General features: G+C 45.2%; 1 protein-coding gene across 2 annotated transcripts in view; it reads right to left on the bottom strand.

The window, feature by feature from the left end:
- The window catches only part of LOC139414866 (selenoprotein I), a 57,134-nt gene that overhangs the window by 9,721 nt on the left and 24,705 nt on the right, over nucleotides 1–22,708 (bottom strand). For both annotated transcript variants that reach the window (XR_011634914.1, XM_071162453.1), the window contains exons 4-5: nucleotides 21,162–21,236; nucleotides 7,949–8,211 (exon numbers count right to left, since the gene is read on the bottom strand). Coding sequence is in view for 1 of the 2 variants with exons in the window: in XM_071162453.1 (XP_071018554.1) it covers nucleotides 7,949–8,211; nucleotides 21,162–21,236 (338 nt within the window). In the remaining variant the exon portion in view is untranslated. The remainder of the gene's footprint in view (nucleotides 1–7,948; nucleotides 8,212–21,161; nucleotides 21,237–22,708) is intronic.

The raw sequence follows: 22,708 nt of genomic DNA, 5'->3' as shown, positions 1-22,708 counted from the left end.
CACTATGTCACCAGGACATATACAGGATACTACCCACCACAACATAACCTTCACTCCATATCAAAACTCAAAACCCACAACCTGATTTTGGAGGGAATTACGGAATCACCTGGAAGACTTACAGCTACCAAAGATACCAAGGAAACACTCTGGGAAACAATAGAAACCTGAAAACACCATCCAACCTGGAACCTGTTCAGAGGTAATTAAAATACAGTACCCTGCGTACGTAAAGAATGATAAGGCAAGAAAATATCATAAAATGAAGCTCCTTATGGAAAATCAAGAGACACTTTTTGCTGACTATTATAAAAATGGGAACATCAGCAACCTCATCTTCCACACAAACCATCCCCTGGCAGGGCACAGTGCTATATTAGCACACTACCCCATTGTTAAGAGCGGGGGGGTTAACTAGGGGTGGAAACTCAGGATACTAGACAACGAGGACTCTGTGTCAGCTAATATAAACCTCTATAAGTCTGGAACAGTAATGGTACAGGCCAACCCCAAACAGTTTCCGCTGGACTTTCACCTAATCAAAGAATTAGCTCAGCAGGAGAAGCTCACCCTGGAGATAGATACCCCCACCCCGAGTGGATCAGACGTCTTCATTAAATAACCCCACAAACGAGCAACTCCACGCGGAAAGTCAATCTCCCAGCACAGAGTACTACCCCTCATTGAAATGAAGGATACATTCACCCAGCTGGAGGTAAGGCAGGTGGAGCTGGAACAGCAGGTGATTACACTCCAGTCAGCACAGACCCAGACAACAGTCCAGCACAACAACACCCCCTTAACTAGACCCGGAGAGCTGGAGGTGGAAAGAGACATATCTGCACTCTGGAATGAAGTGAGACAACTTCAACAATATAAAATGCAAGAGCAGGAGAAGAACAGAGCACTAGAGGAGAGGATCAGGCTGCTGGAGGAGAGGGTGAGGGGGATGGCGTGTGACAGAACAACCCACTAGAGAGGTGGCCACCCCCGCAGAGAAGCCAGCAGAACAGCCCACCTCAGACCCTGACCATAGCTTCGACATCGCAGAACAGACAAATGAAGAACCCCAAGCCCAGCGGCTCTCACCCCCTCTGAGCACCCCCCCCCGTCAGCCACCCTGATAGCCCTCCTGACAACCCCCCACACCCACTGAGGACATACACAAGACACAGATTGTTCTCCTTATGGACTCAAATGGGAAATATATACTATCATTTCCCCCCCGCTGGGTGTCCGGACACTCTGGTGTCCAAACACCCAGCGCGCCCTAGACCTTCTGTCTGAGGACCAACTAGGGTCACCCAGCCACATAATAATACCGTCATTTCTGGACTATTAAAACCTCGGTGTTAGGGGGCAGTATTTTCATTTTTGAAAAAAAAAAACATTCCTGTTTTAAACGGGATATTTTGTCAGGAAAATATGCTAGAATATGCATATAATTGACAGCTTTGGATAGAAAACACTCTAATGTTTCCAAAACTGTAAAGATATTGTCTGTGAGTATAACAGAACTGATGTTGCAGGCGAAAGCCTGAGAAAAATCCAACCCGGAAGTGCCCCAAGTTTTGAGAGCGCTGCGTTCCAATGACTCCCTATTCAGCTGTGAATGTACCATCAACGAGCTTACGCTTTCTACGTATTCCCCAAGGTGTCTACAGCATTGTGACGTAGTTTTACGCATTTCTGTTGAAGAATAGCCGTAGGCGGCCACATTGCGAAAGTGGTCACATGGTGGCTCCGAGAGAGATTCTCGCGTAAAATACAGAGGTAGCCATTACTCCAATCGGTCCTAGTGAAAAAAACGAATTGTCCCGACGGATATTTTATCGAATAGATATTAGAAATACACCTTGAGGATGGATTGCCATATTTCTGTCGATATTATGGAGCTAATTTAGAATATTTTTCGGCGTTGTGGTGACCGCAATTTCCGGGCGATTTCTCAGCCAAACGTGAAGAACAAACGGAGCTATTTCGCCTACAAAAATAATATTTTGGGAAAAAATGAACTTTGGCTATCTAACTGGGAGTCTCATGAGTGAAAACATCCGAAGTTCATCAAAGGTAAACAATTTAATTTGATTGCTTTTCTGATTTCCGTGACAAGGTTGCCTGCTGCTAGCAAGGCATAATGCTATGCTAGGTTATCGATAAACTTACACAAATGCTTGTCTAGCGTTGGCTGTAAAGCATATTTTGAAAATCTGAGATGACAGGGTGATTAACAAAAGGCTAAGCTGGGTTCCAATATATTTCACTTGTGATTTTCATGAATAGGAATATTTATGTCCGTTGCGTTATGCTAATTAGTGTCAGATGATGACAACGGTCCCGTTCACGGGCTGGGGTGTCACTACAGGTTAAGCGCACCTGAATATAAGCCGCACCCACTGAATTATAAAAAAATATGTATTTTGTACATAAATAAGCCGCACATTTCTATAAGCCGCAGGTGCCTACCGGTACATTGAAACAAATGAACTTTACACAGCTTTTAAACGAAACACGGCTTGTAACAAAAATAATTAGGCTTTAACGAAACACGGCTTGTAACAAAGATAGTGAGTGACCAATGACCAAGAAAGTCATTGGTCACTATCTTCCTCCTCCTGTGCACTGAAACCACTGAAGTCATCTCCTTCGGTGTCGGAGTTGAATAGCCTCAGAATTGCTTCATCCGATGTTGGATCGTTTTCATTGTTGCTCACGTCACTTTCATCCGGAGACAAATTCCCCGCTGAGCTCATGCTGCCCTCCTCAACACGCAGCAGTCCAGCCTTTCAAAACCCGTTGATGATAGTGGAGTTTTTGACAATGCTCCACGCTGTCAGGACCCACTGGCAGACTTGACCATAAGTTGCTCTTCGCATGCGGCCCGTTTTAGTGAAGGATTTCTCCCCACTTGTCATCCAAGCCTCCCACTGAACACGGAGCGCCACCTTGATGGGAAGTTTGAGCGCGCTCGATTTACGTCACATTATGTGACGGTGCTCAGTTTTTTGGCGGCATGAATCTTGTGAACGCGGGAAAAATCCATAAATTAGCCGCGTCATTGTATAAACCGCGAGGTTCAACGCGTGGGAAAAAAGTAGCGTCTTATAGTCCAGAAATGACGGTACACACAGGCACAAACCACCTGAGAGCAGAGCAGGAAAGGGTGGCCACAGCACTGACGGGAGTGATTGAAAAAGTTTCTTCTACTTTCCCCACCCTGCTACCACGAAAAGACTTCCACCCTGCTACCATACAGTGGGTAAACGCAAGTATTTCCCATGACTGTGCCTTAAAATCAAAATGTTTTCCTGGCCTACCACTCCACCCTGGACCTGAACAGCCTCTATGACCAGGCCCACCACTCCACCCTGGACCTGAACAGCCTCTATGACCAGGCCCACCACTCCACCCTGGACCTGAACAGCCTCTATGACCAGGCCCACCACTCCACCCTGGACCTGAACAGCCTCTATGACCAGGCCCACCACTCCACCCTGGACCTGAACAGCCTCTATGACCAGGCCCACCACTCCACCCTGGACCTGAACAGCCTCTATGACCAGGCCCACCACTCCACCCTGGACCTGAACAGCCTCTATGACCAGGCCCACCACTCCACCCTGGACCTGAACAGCCTCTATGACCAGGTCCACCTCTACAAGGCAGCAGTGCCCACATTAGAGTCCGGGCCAAAGGACATCGCTCTCAAACTCAGCCCCAACACTTTACACAGGAGCAACAGATCAATAGACACCCCACCCAGACCAGCGAGATACTCTCCCAGACTTGCGGGACCCCCCCACTGGACCTACCCATAGAGGACCCACACCTACATTCAGACCACAGCACCACCAGCCACACACCCCCACCACTCAACAGGCCCCCAAGTCAACCATGTCAACACACAATTTAGGCCCCCTCAGATTAGACATATGCCCCTTCTTCCCACCCCCGCAGGGAGGGCCTCAACATGAAAGTCACACATACGCCCAGGCCGTGAGCAGGCAAACAGACCCAACCCCCACTCTTACACTAGCCCAAGCCAATGGCATGTACCAGATGCTCAGCAGGCTCTGCTCACACTTACTGACCTGGGGCCAAACTACACGACCAGTAACATTGGACACTTTATGGAACACAAAGCCTTCAGAATCTCATCCTGGAATATCCCAGGCCTGAGGTCATCTGCCTTTGGCCTAAAGAGCAGGAACCTGGACTTCATCAAAGAAATCCGAAATACAGACATTGTCATCCTACAAGAAACCTGGTATAGAGGAGATGGACCCCCTGGTTGACCTCTAGGTTACAGAGAGCTGGTAGTCCCATCCACCAAACTACCAGGTGTGAAACAGGGTATAAAGGAGATGGACCCACTGGTTACCCTCTAGGTTACAGAGAGCTGGTAGTCTCATCCACCAAACTACCAGGTGTGAAACAGGGAAGGGACTCAGGGGGTATGCTAATTTGGTATAGAGCAGGCCTAACCCACTCCATTAAATTAATCAAACAGGAACGTTTGACTAGAAATTCAAAAGGAAATGATTTTAACAGAGAAAGAAATATCCTCCTGTGTGCTACCTATATCCCCCCATACTTTAATGAAGCCAGCTTCTCCATCCTGGAGGGGGAAATCAATCATTTCCAAGCCCTGGGACATGTACTAGTCTATGGTGACCTTACATGCCAGAACCGGACAAGAACCTGACACCCTCAGCACACAGGGGGACAAACACCTACCTGGAGGAAACACCATTCCCTCCCCCATATGCCCCCCTAGACACAACTACAACACAACCAACAAAAACAGGTCACAACTCCAGCAGCTCTGTCGCACGCTGGGTATGAACATAGTCAATGGTAGGCTGAGGGGACTCCTACGGTAGGTACAGCTATAGCTCATTTCTTGGCAGTAGTACTGTAGACTACTTTATCACTGACCTCAACCCAGAGTCTCTCGAGCGTTCTGTCACCCTACTGACACCCCTATCAGATCACAGCAAAATCTCTACCTGAAAAGAGCAATACTCAATCATGAGGCATCAAAGCCAAAGGAACTGAGTAACATTAAGAAATGCTATAGATGGAAGGAATGCAGTTTGGAAAACTACCAAAAAACTATTAGGCAACAACTAATTCTATCCCTTTAGACAATTTCCTGGGTAAAATGTTCCACTGTAATAGTGAAGGTGTAAACAGTATATTTGACCTCTCAGCTTCCCTCCATCAAATCTAAAAAATCTAAAATAGAAAACCGAAGAAAATGAACAACAAATGACAAATGGTTTGATGAAGAATGAAAAAACCTAAGAAAGAAATCGAGAAACCTATCCAACCAAAAACAAAGAGACCCAGAAAACCTGAGACTATGCCTTCATTATGGTGAATCACTAAAACAATACAGAAATACACTACGGAAAAAGAAGGAACAGCACGTCAGATATCAGCTCAATGTAATTGAAGAATCCATAGACTCTAACCTCTTCAGGGAAAATGGGAAAACACTAAACAAACAACACAAAGAATTATCTATCCAAAATCGAGATGTGTGGATAAACCACTTCCCCAATATTTGGAACCAAGGACTGATCACCCCAATCCACAACAGTGGAGACAAACTTGACCTCAATAACTACCGTGGGATATGCGTCAACAGCAACCTTGGGAAAATCCTCTGTATTATCATTAACAGCAGACTTGTACATTTCCTCAATGAAAAACAATGTTCTGAGCAAATGTCAAATTGGCTTTTTACCAAATTAACATAAAACATACCACTTGTTCACTCGGCACATCCTACTTGACAACCAAACAAACCAAAACAAAAAGGCAAAGTCTTCTCATGCTTTGACTCAATTTGGCCTGAGGGTCTGCTATACAAATTGATGGAAAGTGTTGTTGGGGGAAAAACATACAACATTATAAAATCCATGTCCACAAACAACAAGTGTACGGTTAAAATAGGCAAAAAAATCTTCCCACAGGGTCGTGGGGTGAGACAGGGATGCAGCTTGAGCTTCACCCTCTTCAACATATATATAAACAAATTGGAGAGGACACTAGAACAGTCTGTAGCACCTGGCCTCACCCTACAAGAATCTGAAGTCAAATGTCTACTAATGATCTGGTGCTTCTGTCACCAGCCAAGGAGGGCCTGCAGCAGCACCTAGATCTGTCCCCAACCAAGGAGGGCCTACAGCAGCACCTAGATCTGTCCCCAACCAAGGAGGGCCTACAGCAGCACCTAGATCTGTCCCCAACCAAGGAGGGCCTACAGCAGCACCTAGATCTGTCCCCAACCAAGGAGGGCCTGCAGCAGCACCTAGATCTGTCCCCAACCAAGGAGGGCCTACAGCAGCACCTAGATCTGTCCCCAACCAAGGAGGGCCTACAGCAGCACCTAGATCTGTCCCCAACCAAGGAGGGCCTGCAGCAGCACCTAGATCTGTCCCCAACCAAGGAGGGCCTACAGCAGCACCTAGATCTGTCCCCAACCAAGGAGGGCCTACAGCAGCACCTAGACCTGTCCCCAACCAAGGAGGGCCTACAGCAGCACCTAGATATTCTGCACATATTCTGTCACACCTGGGCCCTGACAGTAAATCTCACTAAGACAAAAATAATGGTGTTCCAAAAAAGGTCCCATTGCCAGGACAACAAACACACATTCCATCTGGACACCGTTACCCTAGAGCACACAGAAAACTATACATACCTCGGCCTAAACATCAGCGCCACAGGTAACTTACACAAATCTGTGAACGATAGAAGGGCCTTCTATGCCATCAAAAGGAACGTAAAATTCAACATACCAATTAGGATCTGGCTAAAAAATACTTGAATCAGTTAAACAACCCATTGTCCTTTATGGTTGTGAGGTCTGGGGTCCGCTCACCAACCAAGAATTCACAAAACGGGACAAACACCAAATTGAGACTCTGCATGCAGAATTCTGCAAAAATATCCTCAGTGTACAACGTAGAACACCAAATAACGCAGAGCAGAATTAGGCCGATACCCACTAATGATCAAAATCCAGAAAAGAGCCGTTCACTTCTACAACCACCTAGAAGGAAGCGATTCCCAAACCTTCCATAACAAAGCCATCACCTACAGAGAGATGAACCTGGAGAAGAGTCCCCTAAGCAAGCTGGTCCTGGGGCTCTGTTCACAAACACAAACACACCCCACAGACCCCCAGGACAGCAACACAATTAGACCCAACCAAATCATGAGAAAACAAAAAGATAATTACTCGACACATTGGAAAGAATTAACAAAATAACAGAGCAAACTAGAATGCTATTTGGCCCTAAACAGAGAGTACACAGTGGTAAAATACCTGACCACTGTGACTGACCCAAACTTAAGGAAAGCTTTGACTATGTACAGTGAGCATAGCCTTGCTATTGAGAAAGGCCGCCGTAGGCAGACCTGGCTCTCAAGAGGAGACAGGCTATGTGCACACTGCCTACAAAATGAGGTGGAAACTGATCTGCACTTCCTAACCTCCTGCCAAATGTATGACCAATGTTGATAAAGTCCCATATCTACTAGGTGAAATACCACAGGGTGCCATCACAGCAGCAAGATTTGTGACCTGTTGCCACAAGAAAAGGTCAACCAGTGAAGAACAAACACCATTGTAAATACAACTCATATTTATGTTTATTTATTTTCCCTTTTGAACTTTAAATATTTGCACACCGTTACAACACTGTATATAGACAGACATAATATGACATTTGTAATGTCTTTATTCTTTTAGAACTTCTGTGAGTGATCTGTGATCTTTTCCTGATCATTTTTATTGTTTATTTCACTTTTGTTCATTATCTGCCTCACTTGCTTTGGTAATGTTAACATATGTTTCCCATGCTAATAAAGCCCCTTGAATTGAATTGACAGAGAGCCAGAGCGATGAGGTGAATGTGTAGTGTCTCCTACTCACCACTTGGCTGATGTCATATCCCCAGGGCAGGAAGAGGATTCCTGTGTTGTATTTCTCCCAGTGAGACAGGATGAATGAGAAAAGGACGACCCACAGGATGTAGTACAACGTGGCCACGCCCACACCGCTCGGGCCACGCCCAAATATGGAGTAGACGGTGGCCACGAAGAACACACAGGCCCAGCTGTCCAGGCCATGGTCAAACAGCTCCCCCAGTGGTGTGGAGGAGTTAGTACGCCTCGCCTGCTTACCATCCACACCGTCTATCAGAGACACACAGACACAGAGAGAGAGAGAGAGAGAGAGAGAGAGAGAGAGAGAGAGAGAGAGAGAGAGAGAGAGAGAGAGAGAGAGAGAGAGAGAGAGAGAGAGAGAGAGAGAGAGAGAGAGAGAGAGAGAGAGAGAGAGAGAGAGAGAGAGAGAGAGAGAGAGAGAGAGAGAGAGAGAGAGAGAGAGAGAGAGAGAGAGAGAGAGAGAGAGAGAGAGAGAGAGAGAGAGAGAGACACAGAGAGAGACACAGAGAGAGACACAGAGAGAGACACAGAGAGAGACACAGAGAGAGAGACAGAGAGAGAGACAGAGAGAGAGACAGAGAGAGAGACAGAGAGAGAGACAGAGAGAGAGACAGAGAGAGAGACAGAGAGAGAGACAGAGACAGAGACAGAGACAGAGACAGAGAGAGAGAGAGAGAGAGAGAGAGAGAGAGAGAGAGAGAGAGAGAGAGAGAGAGAGAGAGACAGAGAGAGAGACAGAGAGAGAGACAGAGACAGAGACAGAGACAGAGACAGAGACAGAGAGAGAGAGAGAGAGAGAGAGAGAGAGAGAGAGAGAGAGAGAGAGAGAGAGAGAGAGAGAGAGAGAGAGAGAGAGAGAGAGAGAGAGAGAGAGAGAGAGAGAGAGAGACAGAGACAGAGACAGAGACAGAGAGAGAGAGAGAGAGAGAGAGAGAGAGAGAGAGAGAGAGACAGAGAGAGAGAGAGAGAGACAGAGAGAGAGAGAGAGAGAGACAGAGAGAGAGAGAGAGAGAGAGAGAGAGAGAGAGACAGAGAGAGACAGAGAGAGAGACAGAGAGAGAGAGAGAGAGAGAGAGAGAGAGAGAGAGAGAGAGAGACAGAGAATATAAATGGACACTGCAGTAGGGCTGTCCCCAACAACAGAAATCTTGGTCAACCGAGAGTCGTCAATATTGGTAGAAATGTTTAAAAAAGGTGTATTTTTCCATATATAGACATCCTATGTGTTTTAATTAAATCAACTATATTCACTGAGCTGGTCTGATGCTTTAAGCACTATTTGATTAAATAAATAAAAAGACAAATGACTAGAGGGAGTGCGACCACACCTGATTTCATTGTGCCGGGATCAGATTTGCTGCGCTATGTTAAAAAAAATGACAGCGAGTGACTGACTATCGCTGTCTCTCTCTCTCCTCCCTGCTACAGCCACCACCACAGAACATCAGTGTGTATAGTGCTGTCTCTCTCTCTCTCCTCCCTGCTACAGCCACCACCACAGAACATCAGTGCGTATAATGCTGTCTCTCTCTCCTCCCAGCTACAGACGACCACCACAGAACATCAGTGTGTATAATGCTGTCTCTCCTCCCTGCTACAGGCGACCACCACAGAACATCAGTGTGTATAGTGCTCTCTCTCTCTCCTCCCTGCTACAGCGACCACCACAGAACATCAGTGTGTATAGTGCTGTCTCTCTCTCCTCCCTGCTACAGACGACCACCACAGAACATCAGTGTGTATAGTGCTGTCTCTCTCTCCTCTCTGCTACAGCGACCACCACAGAACATCAGTGTGTATAGTGCTGTCTGTCTCTCTCTCCTCCCTTCTACAGCCACAACCACAGAACATCAGTGTGTATAGTGCTGTCTCTCTCCCTCTCCTCCCTGCTACAGTGACCACCACAGAACATCAGTGTGTATAGTGCTGTCTCTCTCTCCTCCCTGCTACAGCGACCACCACAGAACATTGGTGTGTATAATGCTGTCTCTCTCTCCTCCCTGCTACAGCGACCACCACAGAACATCAGTGTGGATAATGCTGTCTCTCTCTCCTCCCTGCTACAGCGACCACCACAGAACATCAGTGTGTATAGTGCTGTCTCTCTCTCCTCCCTGCTACAGCGACCACCACAGAACATCAGTGTGTATAGTGCTGTCTCTCTCCTCCCTGATACAGCCACCACCACAGAACATCAGTGTGTATAATGCTGTCTCTCCCTCTCTCTCCTCCCTGCTACAGACGACCACCACAGAACATCAGTGTGTATAGTGCTGTCTCTCTCTCTCTCTCCTCCCTGCTACAGCGACCACCACAGAACATTGGTGTGTATAATGCTGTCTCTCTCTCCTCCCTGCTACAGCGACCACCACAGAACATCAGTGTGGATAATGCTGTCTCTCTCTCCTCCCTGCTACAGCGACCACCACAGAACATCAGTGTGTATAGTGCTGTCTCTCTCTCCTCCCTGCTACAGCGACCACCACAGAACATCAGTGTGTATAGTGCTGTCTCTCTCCTCCCTGATACAGCCACCACCACAGAACATCAGTGTGTATAATGCTGTCTCTCCCTCTCTCTCCTCCCTGCTACAGACGACCACCACAGAACATCAGTGTGTATAGTGCTGTCTCTCTCTCTCTCTCCTCCCTGCTACAGCCACCACCACAGAACATCAGTGTGTATAGTGCTGTCTCTCTCTCTCTCTCCTCCCTGCTACAGACGACCACCACAGAACATCAGTGTGTATAGTGCTGTCTCTCTCTCTCTCTCTCTCCTCCCTGCTACAGCCACCACCACAGAACATCGGTGTGTATAATGCTGTCTCTCTCTCTCCTCCCTGCTACAGCGACCACCACAGAACATCAGTGCGTATAATGCTGTCTCTCTCTCCTTCCTGCTACAGCCACCACCACAGAACATCAGTGTGTATAATGCTGTCTCTCTCTCCTCCCTGCTACAGCGACCACCACAGAACATCAGTGTGTATAATGCTGTCTCTCTCTCCTCCCTGCTACAGCGACCACCACAGAACATCAGTGTGTATAATGCTGTCTCTCTCTCCTCCCTGCTACAGCGACCACCACAGAACATCAGTGTGTATAGTGCTGTCTCTCTGACTGATTGATACAGTTGCCTATATAGGTATTGAAAAATAGGCCTCAGTAAGTTACGGTATTAAAACTAAACAGTTCTAAGGTATACAGCTACACTGTGGTTCTACAAGGCTGCTATACTAATGATAATGACATAGTGGTTCTATACTAAGTCTACTAATGATAATGACATGGTGGTTCTATACTAAGTCTACTAATGATAATGACAAGGTGGTTCTATACTAACCCTACTAATGATAATGACATGGTGGTTCTATACTAAGTCCACTAATGATAATGACATGGTGGTTCTATACTAAGTCTACGAATGATAATGACATGGTGGTTCTATACTAACCCTACGAATGATAATGACATGGTGGTTCTATACTAAGTCTACTAATGATAATGACATGGTGGTTCTATACTAAGTCTACTAATGATAATGACATGGTGGTTCTATACTAAGTCTACTAATGATAATGACATGGTGGTTCTATACTACTAATGATAATGACATGGTGGTTCTATACTAAGTCTACTAATGATACTGACATGGTGGTTCTATAGTTAGTCTACTAATGATAATGACATGGTGGTTCTATACTAAGTCTACTAATGATACTGACATGGTGGTTCTATAGTTAGTCTACTAATGATAATGACATGGTGGTTCTATACTATCCCTACGAATGATAATGACATGGTGGTTCTATACTAAGTCTACTAATGATAATGACATGGTGGTTCTATACTAAGTCTACTAATGATAATGACATGGTGGTTCTATACTACTAATGATAATGACATGGTGGTTCTATACTAAGTCTACTAATGATAATGACATGGTGGTTCTATACTAAGTCTACTAATGATAATGACATGGTGGTTCTATACTATCCCTACGAATGATAATGACATGGTGGTTCTATACTAAGTCTACTAATGATAATGACATGGTGGTTCTATACTAAGTCTACTAATGATAATGACATGGTGGTTCTATACCAAGGCTACTAATGATAATGACATGGTGGTTCTACATTAAGTCTACTAATGATAATGACATGGAGGTTCTATACTAAGTCTACTAATGATAATGACAGTGGTTCTATACAGAGTCTACTAATGATAATGACATGATGGTTCTATACTAAGTCTACTAATGATAATGTCATGGTGGTTCTATACTACGTCTACTAATGATAATGACATGGTGGTTCTACATTAAGTCTACTAATGATAATGACATGGTGGTTCTACATTAAGTCTACTAATGATAATGACATGATGGTTCTATACTAAGTCTACTAATGATAATGACATGGTGGTTCTATACTAAGTCTACTAATGATAATGACATGGAGGTTTTATACTAAGTCTACTAATGATAATGACATGGTGGTTCTATACTAAGTCTACTAATGATAATGACATGGTGGTTCTATACTAAGTCTACTAATGATAATGACATGGTGGTTCTATACTAAGTCCACTAATGATAATGACATGGTGGTTCTATACTAACCCTACGAATGATAATGACATGGTGGTTCCATACTAACCCTACGAATGATAATGACATGGTGGTTCTATACTAAGTCTACTAATGATAATGACATGGTGGTTCTATACTAAGTCTACTAATGATAATGACATGGTGGTTCTATACTAAGTCTACTAATGATAATGACATGGTGGTTCTATACTAGTTCTATACTAGAAATGTGATTTGTCTGACTACTTGGAACAGCGTAAACACTAATTAAATGATACCAGAGGCTAAAGAAACAACGTGTAAAGACATTATGACAGCACAGCAAAGAGTAAAAGCAGACGAATTTGTGAAATTGTTTATCTGAAATGTTGTGGTTACATGAGGCTTAGTGTTCACAGAATCAGTAGGATATTAACCAAACAGTCAAACAGGCAACAGAAGACAGATTTGTCTTCTGTTGATAGATGTGCAACAAGTTCAAAGAATATAATCTATGGATTTCACATGACTGAGCAGGGGTGCAGCCACTTGGTAGCCAGGCCAAGTCAATCAGAATGAGTTTTACCCCACAAACGGGCTTTAATACAGACAGAGGTACTCCTCAGTACCACCACCACCCCCAGCATCTGATCCAGCAGGGGAAGAAACCGGATGCTGAGGTCCATGACTGGGATGGTAACAACGGAGGTTGTGAGAAATCCCGCTATGCCCTCCAATGAACCAATAAACAGGCAAAGCGTCAATACAGGCCTAAGATTGAATCGTACTACACCGGCTCTGACGCTCGTCAGATGTGGAAGGGCTTGCAAACTAAGAACCATGTGAGTAAGACTTTTAAACAGGTCAACATCCACAAGGACGCTGAGTCGCAGGATGTGTACTCCGAGCATTCACTGACCAACTGGCAAGTGTCTTCACTGACATTTTGAATCTCTCCCTGACTGAGTCTGTAATACCGGCATGTTTCAAGCAGAACACCACAGTCCCTCTGGATAGTACGTCTGGATGCTGGACTTCCTGACGGGCCGTTCCCAGGTGGTAAGGGTAGGTAAAAACACATCCGCCATGCTTATTCTCAACACGGGGGCCCCTCAGGGGTGCGTGCTCAGTCCCCTCCGATACTCCCTGTTCACTCATGACTGCACGGCCAGGCACAACTCCAACACCATCATCAAGTTTGCCGACGACAACAGTGGTAGGCCCAATCACCGACAACGAGACAGCCTATAGGGAGGAGGTCAGAGACCATGTGGTGCCAGGACAACAACCTCTCCCTCAATGTGATCAAGACAAAGGAGATGATTGTGGACTACAGGAAATGAGGACCGAGAACGCCCCCATTCTCACAGACGGGGCTGTGCGGCCCCCCAAAGAAATGCCACCCCACACCATGACTGACCCACCGCCAAACCGGTCATGCTGGAGGATGTTGCAGGCAGCAGAACGTTCTCCACGGCGTCTCCAGACTCTGTCGCGTCTGTCACGTGCTCAGTGTGAACCTGCTTTCATCTGTGAAGAGCACAGGGCGCCAGTGGCAAATTTGCCAATCTTGGTGTTCTCTGGCAAATGCCAAACGTCCTGCACGGTGTTGGGCTGTAAGCACAACCCCCACCTGTGGACGTCGGGCCCTCATACCACCCTCATGGAGTCTGTTTCTGACCGTTTGAGCAGACACATGCACATTTGTGGCCTGCTGGAGGTCATTTTGCAAGGCTCTGGCAGTGCTCCTCCTGCTCCTCCTTGCACAAAGGCGGAGGTAGCGGTCCTGCTGCTGGGTTGTTGCCCTCCTACGGCCTCCTCCAAGTCTCCTGATGTACTGGCCTGTCTCTTGGTAGCGCCTCCATGCTCTGGACACTACGCTGACAGACACAGCAAACCTTCTTGCCACATCTCGCATTGATGTTCCTGCACTACCTGAGCCACTTGTGTGGGTTGTAGACTCCGTCTCATGCTACCACTAGAGTGAAAGCACTGCCAGCATTCAAAAGTGACCAAAACATCAGCCAGGAACAATAGAAACTGAGAAGTGGTCTGTTGTCACCACCTACAGAGCCACTCCTTTTGTTTTGCTAATTGCCTATAATTTCCACCTGTTGTCTATTCCATTTGCACAACAGCATGTGAAATTCTTTTATATATTTTATTTTCCAAAAACTCTCTCCTGCAACCCGCCTCACCAATTAAAAATATATATATATATATTATTTACCTCAAATCTGAAATCTACAATAGAAGCTAGCCAGAAGCTAACCAGAAGCTAGCCTGAAGCTAACCAGAAGCTATCCAGTTTACCGGCTAACGTTAGTATTCAGCTAACCACGGTTTGTGGTCATCAGCCATCCTTTAGCTCGAAAATCTATCGCCAGTTTTGTACAACGCGACTCAGACCAGAACATAAACAATATTATTTTTATTAGTGTTGCACCATTGTTCTTATGTATTATAACTACTGAACAATTTTAGTAGCACGTGTCTTAGACTGATGGACTGAGCCATCCCTACGGCTTCTACAGTGGATCAGTCTACTCAGACAGGTGTCTTGTACACCATGAAAAAAACTATTTTTTGCTGCTGCTTGACAAAGACATTTCGGTCGACCAACAGCCTATCGATCGACTAATCTAATGGGGTCAACCCTACACGGCAGTAAATAAAACCTAATAAATACATCTGTCTTGTCCAGGACCGGAGTCTAAACAGAACGCTGCGCCATGGCCAATCAGAGCTACAGTAGACAATTACCACACAGGCCTGCCATCATTCACTATGAACTGGACTGTGTGTTTACAGGCAGTAGGGCCTGTCATCATTCACTATGAACTGGACTGTGTGTTTACAGGCAGTAGGGCCTGTCATCATTCACTATGAACTGGACTGTGTGTTTACAGGCAGTAGGGCCTGTCATCATTCACTATGAACTGGACTGTGTGTTTACAGGCAGCATCAACAGCGTGACTTTAAATCAAATGTTAGGCGATTTGGCCTTGTTCGCAGTCGGCGTTCCAATTCATCCCAAAAGGTGTTCAATGGGGTTGAGGTCAGGGTTCTGTCGAGGCCAGTCAAGTTTCACATCAATCTCGACAAACCAGTTCCGTATGGACCTTCCTTTGTCATACTGAAACAGGAAATGGAGTTTCCCAAACTGTTGCCACAAAGAATAATCAAGAATGTCACCGTAGTGTTAAGATTTCCCGTCACTGGAACAAAGAGGCCAGTACCATGAAAAACAGCCACAGACCATTATACCTCCTCCACCAAACTTTACAGTTGGCACTATGCATTGGGGCCTGCCAACCCAGACAGGAAGATCACGTCAGTGACTCAACCCACTCAAGTGACGCACCCCTCCTAGGGACGACATGGAAGAGCACCAGTAAGCCAGTGACTCAGCCCTTGTAATAGGGTTAGAGGCAGAGAATCCAAGTGGAAAGAGGGGAACCGGCCAGGCAGAGAAAACAAGGGCGGTTCGTTGCTCCAGAGCCTTTCCGTTCACCTTCACACTCCTGGGCCAGACTACACTCAATCATAGGACCTACTGAAGAGATGAGTCTTCAATAAAGACTTAAAAGTTGAGACAGAGTATGCGTCTCTCACATGGGTAGGCAGACCACTCCATAAAAATGGAGCTCTATAGATGAAAGGCCTGCATCTTGTGACCGTAGTGTACGTGTAGGTATGTACGGCAGGACTTGTAATGCTTTGTAGGTTAGCAGTAAAACCTTGAAATCAGCCCTTGCCTTAACAGGAAGCCAGTGTAGGGAGGCTAGCACTGGAGTAATATGATCACATTTTTTGGTTCTAGTAAGATTCTAGCAACCGTATTTAGCACTAACTGAAGTTTATTTAGTGCTTTATCCGGGTAGCCGGAAAGTAGAGCATTGCAGTAGTCTAACCTAGAAGTGACAAAAGCATGGATACATTGTTCTGCATCATTTTTTGGACAGAAAATGTCTGATTTTTGCAACATTACGAAGATGGAAAAAGCTGTCCTTGAAATATTCTTGATAAATTCGTCAAAAGAGAGATCAGGGTCCAGAGTAACGCAGAGGTCCTTCACAGTTTTATTTGAGACGGCTGTACAACCATCAAGATTAACGGTCAGATCCAACATAGGATATCTTTGTTTCTTGTGACCTAGAACAAGCATCTGTTTTGTCTGAGTTTAAAAGCAAAAACATTGCCGCCATCCACTTACTTATGTATGAAACACAGGCTTCCAGGGAGGGCAATTTTGGGGCTTCACCATGTTTCATCAAAATGTACAGCTGTGTATCGCCCGCATAGCAGTGAAAGTTAACATTATGTTTTCGAATGACATCCCCAAGAGGTAAAATATATAGTGAAAACAATAGTGGTCCTAAAACAGAACCTTGAGGAACATCGAAATGTACAGTTGATTTGTCAGAGGACAAACCATTCACAGAGACAAACTGATATCTTTCCGACAGATAAGATCTAAACCAGGCCAGAACTTGTCCGTGTAGACCAATTAGTGTTTCCAATCTCTCTAAAATAATGTGGTGATCGATGGTGTCAAAAGCAGCACTAAGGTCTAGGAGCACGAGGACCGATGCAGAGCCTCGGTCTGACGCCACTAAAAGGTCATTTACCACCTTCACAAGTGCAGTCTCAGTGCTATGATGGGGTCTAAAACCTGACGCAATCGTTAGGCAAGGGTAATTTAACTGTAGGAAGGATGAAACAGCGTCTGTGTCACCAGTAAGTACAGATAGTAGTATGAATCCCCTCGCACTGTCCCCACAGCCGGACAACTTTCTCAAGGCTTCTGGAAGGAAATGCTGAAGGAATGCTCAACCGGTGTCGCTCATTCAGCCGACAAACTCTCAACCGGTTATCCCTATTAAGCAATGAGTCAGAGTGGGAGGCCGATCCTACTCTGGTCTCTCCTCCACCCGTTACGGGGTCAGAGACGCCGAAGCCTCCCACCATTAGCTCTGACAAATTGAAAACCCTCGTCATTGGCGACTCCATTACCCGCAGTATTAGACTTAAAACGAATCATCCAGCGATCAGACACTGTTTACCAGGGGGCAGGGCTACCGACGTTAAGGATAATCTGAAGATGGTGCTGGCTAAAGCTAAAACTGGCGAGTGTAGAGAGTATAGGGATATTGTTATCCACGTCGGCACCAACGATGTTAGGATGAAACAGTCAGAGGTCCCCAAGCGCAACATAGATTCAGCGTGTAAATCAGATAGAAAGATGTGTCGGCATCGAGTAACTGTCGCTGGCCCCCTCCCAGTTAGGGGGAGTCATGAGCTCTACAGCAGAGTCTCACAACTCAATCTCTGGTTGAAAACTGTTTTCTGCCCCTCCCAAAAGATAACATTTGTCAATAATTGGCCCTCTTTCTGGGACTCGCCTGTTGAGGAGTGACGGACTCCATCCTAGCTGGAGGGGTGCTCTCATCTTATCTACGAACATAGACCGGGCTTTAACTCCTCTAGCTCCACAATGAAATAGGGTGCAGGCCAGGCAGCAGGTTGTTAGCCAGTCTGCCAGCTTAGTGGAGTCTGCCACTAGCACAGTCAGTGTAGTCAGCTCAGCTATCCCTGTGTCTGTGCCTCGACCTAGGTTGGGCAAAACTAAACAAGACTGTGTTCGCCTTAGCAATCTCACTGGAATAAAGACCTCCTCCATTCCTGTCATTATTGAAAGAGATCATGATACCTCACATCTCAAAATAGGGCTACTTAATGTTAGATCCCTCACTTCAAAGGCAGTCATAGTTAATGAACTAATCACTGATCATAATCTTGAAACATGGCTTAAGCCTGATGAATTGACTGTGTTAAATGAGGCCTCACCTCCTGGTTACACTAGTGACCATATCCCCCATGCATCCCGAAAATGCGGAGGTGTTGCTAACAGTTACGATAGCAAATTTCAATTTACCCCCCAAAAATAAATGACTGCGTTTTCGTCTTTTGAGCATCTAGTCATGAAATCTATGCAGCATACTCAATCACTTTTATGGCTATTGTTTACAGGCCTTCTGGACCGTATACAGCGTTCCTCACTGAGTTTCCTGAATTCCTATTGGACCTTGTCATAGCAGATAATATTCTAATTTTTGGTGACTTTAATATTCACATGGAAAAGTCCACAGACCCACTCCAAAACCCACAGACCCAACTCAGTGGGTTTTGTCCAACATGTCTCTGGACCTACTCACTGCAACAGTCATACTCTGGACCTTGGTTTGTCCCATGGAATAAATATTGTGGATCTTAATGTTTTTCCTCATAATTAGACCACCATTTTATTACGTTTGCAATCGCAACAAATAATCTGCTCAGGCCCCAACCAAGGAGCATCAAAAGCCGTACTATAAATTCTCAGACAACCCAAAGATTCCTTGATGTCCTTCCAGACTCTCTTCACCTACCCAAGGACGCCAGAGGACAAAAATCAGTTAACCACCTAACTGAGGAACTCAATTTAACCTTGCGCAATACCCTAGATGCAGTCAAGCCCCTAAAAACAAAACACATTTGTCATAAGAAACTATCTCCCTGGTACACAGAAAATTACCGAGCTCTGAAGCAAGCTTCCAGAAAATTGGAACGTAAATGGCGCCACACCAAACTGGAAGTCTTCCGACTAGCTTGGAATGACACTACCGTGCAGTATCGAAGAGCCCTCACTGTTGCTCGATCATCCTAGAACAATCCAAAATCTATTTTTGATAATGTCGCAAAGCTAACTAAAAAGCAGCATTCCCCACTTCAGCAGTGATAAGTTCATGAACTTTGACAAAAAAATCATGATAAGGCGATCGTTCTCCTGTATAGTATGAGAACAGCAACTGCAATTAGAAGGCATCATGTTAATGTTACTACTTAGCTTCGGCTGGTGGAGGTCCTGACGAACCACGTCCAGATAAAGCGTCCGGAGTGAAAAAGTTGAATGAAAAAAAGTAGAGTGAGGGAAAAACTAAAAATATCATCGCTAATTAAAAAGTAAAAACCGTAAAGTTGGCAGATAGCAAAGAAACGTTAGCAACAAATCACACAGCAGCACGTAAACTAGTCTACAGTCGAGGCCAAAAGTTTTGAGAATGACACAAATATACATTTTCACAAAGTCTGCTGCCTCAGTTTGTATGATGGCAATTTGCATATACTCCAGAATGTTATGAAGAGTGATCAGATATATCGCAAAGTCCCTCTTTGCCATGCAAATGAACTGAAACATTTCCACTGCATTTCAGCCCTGCCACAAAAGGACCAGCTGACATCATGTCAGTGATTCTCTCGTTAACACAGGTGTGAGTGTATGCTCAGGGATTCGATCTAGCCAACTTTCGGTTTCTGTCTCAATGCTAACCACTAGGGTACCTGCATGCTTCTATCCCAACCCACGTTTTGACAACTGAATGGGAAATTGCCTGCCCATTTGATCGATGCCAAATACATTTGATTAAAAACTATGAGATATGCTAACTGTGGATAACAGTCGTTCAAGTTCCGCACAGCTAGCTAGCAAAGTGATTCACATTTCTTGCTAGCTAACTAAATGACACCTGCATTTCTAGCTGCAGCCACAAAAAACAATACGAGAGGAAAAGTTGGTTACTCACCCAGTCCTCCAATGACATGACATCCTCCCAGCAGCTAGCTAGTTAGGCTCTGTGTTTTCATCTTGCTACATAAAGACCTACATAGATATGCTAGCCTATTAGCCATGCTATGACTGACTTGTGACCATTGCTAGGTTGATTGTATTGACATTCCCAGTCTTAGTTACAGTCGTCCGTTTCTGTCCAGAATATTGAGTCGTTGAAAACGAAACAGTGGATCCTGAATGGATGCAGCAAACAACGTACCAGGCCAGCTGTGATTTACAACCTGATATTTTAGACTACCAAGAAATGTATTGGTGTATTATATTAATCATGTATTGAACTGCATCCATCTATTCTGCCAACATCTTACTGTACGTCATGGAACGTTGAGTCACATAGATTCTATTATTAAAACCTCCCTGGTCTTTGTGGTTGAATCTGTGATCGAAATTCACTTCTCGCCTGTGGGACATTACAGATAGTTGTATGTGTGGGGTACAGAGATGAGGTATTCATAAAAAAAATCATGTTAAACACTATTATTGCACACAGAGTGAGTCTATGCAACTTATTATGTGACTTGTTAAGCACATATTTACTCATGAACTTATTTAGGCTTTACAAAACAAAGGGGTTGAATACTTATTGGCTCAAGACATTTCAGCTTTTTAATTTGAATTAATTTGAGAGGGATTTTTTTATGGCACTTTGACATGTATTGTGTGTAGGCCAGTGACAAACAAATGTCAATTAGGTCCATTTTAAATTCAGGTTGAAACACAACAAAATGTGGGAAAAGTCAAGTGGTGTGAATATTTTCTGAAGGCTAAATAGTTAAGATGAAGAACACTCCGCTCTAAAAACGTTTGTTGCATCGATGATGTCCATGAACTAATGCATTTTTAGATTATAATGAAAACAGGTGTCATATGGCCAACTCAATTACACATTTGTTACAGTTTTTCATGTGACGCCAATGAGAGTACACACACACGCTACACACACAGCAGTACTCACCCAGTGTATACGCCAGGAAGTTGAAAAGTCCTGCAGCGACCCAAACCCAGCTTGGCACATGAGTGTATCCTTCAGCTAACACACAACACACACACACACACACACAGACAGAGAGAAATCAGTTATTTTGTGCAAACATAAGTCTACATACACTGCATGACCAAAAGTATGTGGACACCTGCTAGAACATCTCATTCTAAAATCATGGGCGTTAATATGGAGTTGGTCCCCCCTTTGCTGCTATAACAGCCCCCCTCCACTCTTCTGGGAAGGCTTTAATATAGGGTTGGTCCCCTCTTTGCTGCTAAAACAGCCTCCCTCCACTCTTCTGGGAAGGCATTAATATGGAGTTGGTCCCCTCTTTGCTGCTATAACAACCTCCCTCCACTCTTCTGGGAAGGCTTTAATATGGAGTTGGTCCCCCCTTTGCTGTTATAACAGCCTCTAGTCTTCTGGGAAGGCTTTCCACTAGATGTTGGATCATTGCTGCAGGGACTTGCTTCCATTCAGCCACAAGAGCATTAGTGAGGTCGGCACTGATGTTGGCCGATTAGGCCTGGCTCGCAGTCGGCGTTCCAATTCATCCCAAAGGTGTTTGATGGGGTTGAGGTCAGGGCTATGTGCAGACCAGTCAAGTACTTCCACACCGATCTCAACAAATAGTTTCTGTATGGACCTCGCTTTGTGCACGGGGGCATTGTCATGCTGAAACAGGAAAGGGTCTTCCCCGAACTGTTGCCACAACGAATAATCTATAATGTAACTGTTAAGATTTCCCTTCTCTGGAACGAAGGGCCCGAACCATGAAAACAGACCATTAATCATCACCTCAGAGAACGGGCTTCCACTGCTCCAGAGTCCAATGGCGGGGAGCTTCACACCACTCCAGCCAACGCCTTGCATTGCACATGGTGATCTTAGGCTTGTGTGCTGCTGTTCGGCCATGGAAACCCATTTCATGAAGCTCCCAAGAGTTATTGTGTTGCCGTTGTTTCCAGAAGCAGTTTGGAACTCGGTAGTGAGTGATTTTTTAAGTGCTATGTACTTCAACACTCGGCGGGTCCCGTTCTGTGAGCTTGTGTGGCCTACCACTTCACGGCTGAGCCGTTGTTGCTCCACTTCACAATAACAACACTTACAGTTGACTGGGGCAGCAAATTTGATGAACTGACTTGTTAGAAAGGTGGCATCATTGAAAGTCACTGAGCTCTTCAGGCTATTCTGCTGTCAGTGTTTGTCTATGGAGATTGCATGGCACTGTGCTCTATTTTATACACCGGTCAGCAATGGGTGTGGCTGAAATAGACGAATCCACTAATGTGAAGGGGTGTCCACATACTTGCCCGTGTACGTATGTATATAAAGTGTATAAGCCTGTAAGTCCATTGTTGCATCAACGAGACCTTTCATGAGTCATTTGAGGGTGTGTGTGTGTGGTGCAGGTTGTGTGTGTGTGGTGCAGGTGTGTGTGTGGGTGTGGTGCAGGTTGTGTGTGTGTGGTGCAGGTGGGTGTGTGGGTGTGGTGCAGGTTGTGTGTGTGTGTGGTG

Source organism: Oncorhynchus clarkii, chromosome 8 (genome assembly GCF_045791955.1).
Source record: "Oncorhynchus clarkii lewisi isolate Uvic-CL-2024 chromosome 8, UVic_Ocla_1.0, whole genome shotgun sequence".
NCBI classification, from domain to species: Eukaryota; Metazoa; Chordata; class Actinopteri; order Salmoniformes; family Salmonidae; genus Oncorhynchus; species Oncorhynchus clarkii.
The sequence above is the reverse complement of the archived record's forward strand: the minus strand, read 5'-3'. Positions and strand labels throughout refer to the sequence as shown.